The sequence below is a fragment of the Leuciscus leuciscus genome (assembly GCF_965113295.1).
Source record: "Leuciscus leuciscus genome assembly, chromosome: 13".
In the NCBI taxonomy this organism is placed as follows: domain Eukaryota; kingdom Metazoa; phylum Chordata; class Actinopteri; order Cypriniformes; family Leuciscidae; genus Leuciscus; species Leuciscus leuciscus.
Window position 1 is genome coordinate 13,472,093 of NC_138737.1, and position 8,174 is coordinate 13,480,266.

At 36.2% G+C, this 8,174-nt stretch overlaps 1 protein-coding gene across 1 annotated transcript in view; it reads left to right on the top strand.

Moving 5' to 3' along the window:
• Positions 1 to 6,496, top strand: part of cacna1fb (calcium channel, voltage-dependent, L type, alpha 1F subunit) — a 47,727-nt gene extending 41,231 nt beyond the window's left edge. Inside the window, exons 43-48 of the mRNA XM_082188181.1 lie at positions 43 to 66; positions 177 to 299; positions 1,866 to 2,023; positions 2,115 to 2,227; positions 3,196 to 3,543; positions 4,341 to 6,496. Of these exons, the coding sequence (XP_082044307.1) occupies positions 43 to 66; positions 177 to 299; positions 1,866 to 2,023; positions 2,115 to 2,227; positions 3,196 to 3,543; positions 4,341 to 4,607 (1,033 nt within the window). The 3' untranslated portion in view covers positions 4,608 to 6,496. The remainder of the gene's footprint in view (positions 1 to 42; positions 67 to 176; positions 300 to 1,865; positions 2,024 to 2,114; positions 2,228 to 3,195; positions 3,544 to 4,340) is intronic.
• The last annotated feature ends 1,678 nt before the right edge of the window (positions 6,497 to 8,174 follow it).

Below are 8,174 nucleotides of genomic sequence, written 5' to 3' on the forward strand. Positions count from 1 at the left end.
CATTTGTATTTTTATACTGTTTTTTTATTCTTTTTTTTATAGACCATCATACTACAAATACCCAAGGTAAGCATTCAGCAGATAGTTTGTAGCACCTCCCAGCAGGACCTTTCTCTGTTCTGTCTCCTGTTCTCTCAGTCTCTTGCTGACTGCTGGTTTCCTCTTTTCTCCCTCAGGAGGGACTCCAGAGACCGGTTCTCTTCTCCGCTGTCTCGGAGAGAGGAAGGTGGTGAATACCCTGGAGAGCAGCGCTTCTATGGAAAAGACGAGGACAGCGAGAGTGTTATCTCTAGAGAAAGGTACTTATAAAGTCTTACCTTTGCCTAAATGAATGAATTCATATTTTGTTGCCGATTAAAGGGATAGTTCACTTTGAAATAAATGTTTGGTATGTTTTAGCTTACCTCAAGGGCATCCAAGATGTAGGTGTCTTTTTTTCCGCAGTAGTTTCAATTTTGATATTTTTAGGTCAAACCGTTCTTGTCTGTCAGTCATATAATGCAGGTCTATGGTCACTGTCTCAAAGAGCATGCACAGAGTCCAGACGCAGACTGGTGAATAGATATATACACACTAGATGTCGCCTTGTCTACAGCAGTTCATTGGAACGAATGTCTTTAAGGCGACATCTAGTGTATATATCTATGCACCAGTCTGCGTACACGTCAGATCAGATCACTCGGACATGGCTGTGTATAAGAGGTAAAAACGATATAAATACTGTTCGTTTTCTCACACAAACCGCTCGTTTCGTGTCTTAGGCCATCAATGTGTACTTACGATGGGGAATTGTTTAATTTGGACGACGAGGAATTGTTTTAATTTGGACTCTGTGCATGCTCTTTGAGGTGATGACCATAGACTTGCATTATATGACTGACAGACAAGAACGGTTTGACCTAAAAATATCTAAATTGAAACTACTGCGGAAAAAAAGACACCTACATCTTGGATGCCCTTGAGGTAAGCTAAAACATACCAAAAATTAATTTCAAAGTGAACTATACCTTTAATTTAAAGGTACGCTATGTAATACTTTTTTTGTTCAAAATTAAGTAATCATACTAAATAAAGTCAATACATCATCAATCCGTCTTCCAAAATGTGTTTTTGTCTTACCCTGATTCACTATGGTAAGCCTATCGTAAGTGTTTATATTTTAGACCTGATTGGATGGTTTGTTGTAAATGTTGTAAAAGCAATGCGGAGATGGTGAGTTAAGGTATTTTATTGAAAATATAAATTGCCATATGTATCTCTCTAACAGAGGTCATTGTAAAGCATCTTCTTTTAAGAGTCATTTCATTATGGTTGTCTAAGTGCTGTGCTGGAATTTATTTTCAAGGAAGTACCGTGGTTATTATAGGTATAGCTACTGTAATGTCTTCAGTTAGTCAGCCTGAGATCCTTTTCATCTAAACTAGTTATATCTCTTAAAGGGATGGATTACCCAAAAATGAAAATTCTGTTGTCATTTACTCACCCCCAAATTGTTACAAACCTGATTACATTTCTTTGTTCTGCTGAACACAAAGGAAGATATTTTGAAGAATGTTTGTAACCAAACAGTTGTGGGGCACCACTGACTTCCATAGTATGAAAAAATATACTATGGAAGTCTATGGTGCCCCACAACTGTTTGAAGAAATGCATTCACGTTTGGAACAACAACTAAAGTAAAGGGTAAGTAAAGTTTCTTTTTTGGGTGAACTATCCCTTTAAGCCTAGTAGTGAATGTTTTATGAGCAGTAAGATAACCATACGCATGCAGAGCCGAAGCACAACCAACTCAATGTTCTTCTGCAAAATGCGTAGTGTACATTTAAGCAGTATTATAAAAGAAATAACATGTTTTTCGTCTTCAGGCATGGTTACCCAGAGGACAGCACAATTTTCCAAGGACATAGAGACATGTATGATGGCCACTCTATGAGACACCCTGTCTACGGTAATCATCATGGAAACAGTTATGAAGAAGGCAGGAGGACAGCACGGAGACGCCTGCTGCCAGCAACACCTACTGGTAAATCAATTATAATGTTGTTTGGAGGTAATTAAGGATTGTGCCTAAAGTTAATCTGTATATTTCATTCTGTTGTTTGTCCATTTCTTAGGGAGAAAGACTTCATTTAACATACAGTGTTTAAGAAGGCAAGGTAGCAACGATGACCTGCCCATCCCAGGAACGTATCATCAGAACTCCCCACCCTGCAGAGTGCGTTCACAGGTAATGTTACCATAGACTATAAACTAGTTAATTTTCATGAAATGTATTACTTTAGTTTTCACATAGATTTTTATTTATTCATTTTATTTATATTTTATTCAATGAGTAAGGTGGCTTGGATAATAAAATAAAACATTAAAATAAATTACTTAAAATAAAAAAAATTGTAATATGGAGATCACATTATCCCACTTATTTGATGCTTTTCAAATGCCTTTTATTTATTTTATTGTTTTACACTTCAATGGAGATCTTCAATGGAATAATAATTATTTTGACAACTATGAAAACAAACAAATAGTGACTATAAATGTACACATTTTAATATTTATTGTGTTAAAACATTTTTTAGATATTAAATTATGCTTCACATCAATTTCAAGTATGCACTTCACTAACACTGCTGTCTGTTTGGTAAAAACATTTTGGAAAAAAGTGTATTAGGGGCAAAATTGTTGGACCCCACAGCTGTACAAATATGTGACCAACAATTCTGTGTCAAAATATTTTAATTATATGTATTTAGGATACATTAAAATGCTACTTGTGAATGTAGTCTAAGTAGAGAAATTAAACAAGCCTGAAAGTGTTCTACCAGATTTTATTTTCCAAAAGCCCTCAGTGTCTAAACATGCCTGAAACACCTTATGTTCACTCAGTTCCTGCTTGTCAACTGCTTTTTGGAACTGAAATGACTCCCTTGAATATTTACGAGTTACAACATTACTTTTAAGGCCTTCAGTACGAGTTGAAGTCGCGCTTGATCCCACGTTCAACACAAAGCTGTGTGTGGAACGCAGATGAAACACCATTCATGCATTTCTACAGAAAATTTGTTTTACTCTTTAGAGGAATCGTGTTGATACTGTCTCAATATGAAACAGATCACTGCGATCAGGATTATAATGACAGCATTGAACATAACCTATATTACTCAGTCTTTCTTTGTTTCTTTCTCTCGCTCTCAGGGATACGGCAGTTATGATTCTCGTCGCAGCAGCGCAAGATCGTCCACGGGTTCAACAGCATCCTGGGCGAACACCGGCCCTCGACGGGGTCGTCTCCTCTACGCTCCCCTTATCTTGGTAGAGGAGGAGGGAGCAGCAGGAGCTGGTAGTGTGGGCATCTGGGACAAAAAGGATAATTCCGTTGGAGTGCCTGCGTCGGTTCGGCACCCCGGTTCCGGATGGTACTCGGGACCCTCTGCTGGTGGAGGGGGGCAGCCGTATAGAGCCTACACCACCCTTAGAGTCCCTACCCAACTCAGTCCTCACTACAGCGAGAAGAGAGGCAGCGCTGACAGTCTGGTGGAAGCGGTATGACTGGAGAAACACTAGAGCATGAGAGCAACATTAACAGTAATAACAAAATAACATTACAGACACATTACAGCTGGACTACATCAATATTACAGTAACATTATAACATGTTACAACTAAAACATAATTAAAGCAACCTCAAGGGAACATTTCAAAAGTAGCACAGCAACACTGAAGCAAACACTGGAGCTCTTTATAAAATTATTTATTAGGCTGTGATAGATATATAATATAATAACTATCTATCTATCTGTCTGTCTATCTATTTATCTATCTTTATATAATTAATAAATGTATAATAATGTAATGTAATATATTTAATAAGATAATTTATAAATATAAAAAATAATACAATAATATAAAAATAAATAAATAAAAAATGTATTCCTGTGATGGCGAAGCTGAATTTTCAGCAGTCATTATGGAGTAATATCACATGATTTTTCAGAAATCATTCTAATATGCTGATTTAGTGCTCAAGAAACATTTCTTATTATTATAAATGTTGAAAACAGTTGTGCTGCCTAATATTTTTGTGGAAACTGATACTTTTCTTTCAGGATTCTCTGATGAATACAAAGTTCAAAAGAACAGCATTTATTAGAAATATAAATCTTGTGTAACACTATAAATGTCTTTATTGTCACTTTTGATCAATTTAATGCATCCTTGCTGAATAAACATATGAATTTCTTTAAAAACAATCTTACAGACCCCAATCTTTTGCACAGTAATTTGGACAAGGACATGTATCACTCTCAGTCACTTCAGATCTTTCTTTTTCTCATCCACAGGTCTTGATCTCTGAAGGTTTGGGGTTGTATGCCAAGGACCCAAAATTTGTAGCCTTTGCCAAGCGTGAGATTGCAGATGCCTGTCACATGACCATAGATGAGATGGAAAGTGCTGCAAGTGATCTCCTAAGCCGTGGGGGCTCTGGGGAAACCCAAGGCTTTCGGAACCACGCAGATATGGGACCCATATATAGTGACGAGGAGCCAATCAGGAGCCATGAGGAAGAGGAGCTGGCTGATGAGATGACTTGTGTTACGTCTTTCTGAATAACAAAAAAAGAGCTAATCAGGACATCAGTGGGTGGAGCATCAGAATCCTGACTGACCAATCACATTGTTCATGCTGCTCTGAGTCAGAGAAAGAATCTGGTGAGAAAAAGGAGGTTTTGCTAAAAAATATTGTGAGCGGATCACACTCAGTCTGTGAAAGAGACCAGCTCCGGTTTACCCTGTCTACATGGCAGTTTTAAATTCTTTAAATACAAATCTCTGAGAAGACTCTTTTTATATAAACTGATTATCATGTTGAACATGTTTTATATACGTAAATGTGTTTTTACTCCATCATTCTTGTTTGTCTGTCTATTTTTAAACGTCATTTACAGAGGGATACTCCTACCTAAAATATAAAAACACAATAATTTAAAGTATTTAAATAAATACTTTAATAATTTTGATTAAAAAAATAACAATGACAACATCAACACTTATAATATTTTTTTTCCTTCAGGTTTGTCTTGCATTCTGTGTGTATGTGTATTTTTTTTCCAGTTGTCCATAATAGGCTCCTGTGCTTGATCGTTTTTGAATGTGGGTTGAGTCTTTAAATGGTGTTTACTCCAATTCTGACTTGAAATTCAATTTTACAATAAAAATATCAGCTTGGAACAAACAGCACACTGTGTAGGAGCAACAAATCCTCCTTGTGTCGGGTTGTCCAGAGCCTGGCCGGAATTTTAAGGACATTTTTTAGAACAGAGAAAAGTTGTTTTGTTTTTTTCTTCTTTTTTTCTTTTCTTTTATTCATTTTATTATTTAGTTTCTGCTGTTTCATACATGTGGATGATTTCGAAATATTGTTGATATGCCTAGCCACTTTAGTCTTGTCCGTTGCCTATAGGCCAGCCATAGCAACAATGATCTATTCAGTAGGACACAGTTCCCTTTTCATAGGGCTCATTCAATACAAATGGAAAATACTGAACATTTGCTAAAAATAAAATGACCACACATTGCAGATGTGAACTTATCTGTCATACCACATCTCTATGTAATCCCCAGCATTTGCTCCCTTCCAAAACAATTTAACTACTTTAGTGTAAATATACAGAACGTTATTAATAAAACCACTTCATAATAATAACTAAAGATTTATATGTGTGCTTGAATGAGAGTTTATTTATGAAATATATAGAGTGATGTTTGTAAACCAATATAAAGAGGAAGTGTTTCCACACTTTTTGCAATCTGTCTTTTTTATATTGTCTGGGGTATCAAGGCCTGTTGGTCAGTAATTTTATTGACTTCACCAAATGTAATAAATGAGTAATTAATCATTTTTAATTATGAAAACATGGCAATCCAACTTATAGCATTTTGTGGGAAAGCTTTTTGCAAAGCCATTTTGTGATGCAAACGTTTTCTGATTGCATAAAGGCCCAGTGACCTAATGGATAAGTCATCAGCCTCCGTAGCTGGGGATTGTGGGATCAAGTCCTGGGTTGCTTTTTACTGTATGTGTTTATTAGACGTGTACCCCAAATGATTGTCTGATTGGTCGTGGCGGCGGTGTTGCATCAATCTATAGCTACAAACGTGCTGGATAAAAAATGCCAGCCTATCTGGCAACCTCGAGTCAGGGGAGGGGGAGGGGGTTTTGGCCACAATCTTACGGTAAGATCTTAAATTTAGCTAAGACTGAGGTATTACTTATTGGACCAAAAACCTGTACACAGAATCTCTCAAAATACAATTTGCATTTAGAAGGATGTACTGTTACTTCATACTCTAGTCTACAGTAATAAACCTGGGTGTTATATTAGATAGCAACTTATCTTTCAAAAATCATATTTCATATGTTAGAAAAACAGCCTTCTTTCACCTCAGAAACACTGCTAAGATCCAGAACATGCTATCTGTTTCTGATGCAGAAAAGCTAGTTCATGCATTCATGAACTCTAGACTAGATTATTGTAATCCATGGTGGTTGCTCTGCATCCTCAATAAACACATTTCTAAAACAATTTGTTGAGTTCTTAACAGGTCAAGAAAATATAACTTATAACACCAATTTTACTCTGGTTACCTATTAAGTTCCATTTTGATTACAAAGTATTGCTACTGACCTATAAAACCCTAAATTATTTAGATCCAGTGTATTTAACCAAACTTCTATCACCCTACAATCCATCACGCACTTTAAGGTCACACTCTGGACTCTTTATAGTGCCTATCTAAGTCCACTAAAGGTGGGAGAGCGTTTTTGCATTTGGCTCCTAAACTCTGGAATAGCCTTCCTGTTACGTTCCCCTCCCACTTTGATAATGTTTGGGTCTCAGACTCACTCTCCCAGTTTAAATCTAGACTAAAGGCACATCTCTTTAGCCAAGCATTCACATAATACATCTCAAAATCTTGTACTACAGTTATATCAGATCAAATGCACATGATTATCTTTGCTTAATGTTATGAACAGCAGCTATGCTAATTATTTGCTACTTTTGTTTTATCTCGGGATACACATCCAGAGGTAACTAGAGAGTACGTCAGCTCCAGTTTGGATCCAGCCTCTTAGGAAGACTTCAGATGCCCCAACACCCGTGAAGAGACGACTCCAACTCCTGCGAGGACTTTTTTCTATTGTAATCATTATGTTCACAACTTGTACTAATTACTTAAATGTGCTCATTGTTTATGAAGTAAATTAATACATTGTTAGCAAACTGCGGGACTTGTATATGTACATTTCTGAAATACATTAGGCTATTAGCACTATAGTCACCTCCGATAACAGATCACTCTAAAGTGTAATGTATAGTCACATGCATTTTCTGTAAAGCTGCTTTGAAATGATATGTATTGTGAAAAGCCCTACTCAAATAAATGTGAATTGAATTGTCCAGATGAAAAAAGGAAATCAAGGAAATGTAGAAAAGGTTTAAGACAGCCATATGTCTCTCAACAAATCTTAAAGGTACATACATATATGATTAGGATTCATAAACTTCAGTTCATAAACCACTAAGACTTATGGGGGACAGTTTGTGTGAAGGTTTCTTTAGCCCTCTTCCACAACTGCTCCACTCCTTCTTCAGACATCTGGATCTAAGACAAAAATATGCGTTATTACTTCTTTATCAAAGTTCAGCATTTCTCAGCCTCATTTACAATAATGAGGGAAATTAAAGCACATGAGTTTTGCCATTAAGACGCTCTCATAACATGCATAGAGAGCCTCTAATGAGTGTTTTCCTTAGCAGTGAGAACAAGACAGCTGCGGTGCTTTGGGCTTCAAAAGGAGTTAGTAGAAAGTGAGGAATAAATGTATGTACTTTTATTATGATGCTGCCTTTTGTGCTGTCCAAAGAATCTAAAGAGGACGTTTCACCATTATTTACCACACCAAAAATTGTATGGATTATATAATACATTACGGATATATAGTAGGCTATATATACTAATATATGATCTGATTATGATTGTGAATTATCTTCATTTTGGAAACATTTTCATGTTTTAGCATTTGTGTTTATTTCCACTCTCTAAAAAAAGTGTACGAGTCATCATTGTCAGTTCATCTCTGTTAAGGAGAACATTCTATATACCTTCTTTAGT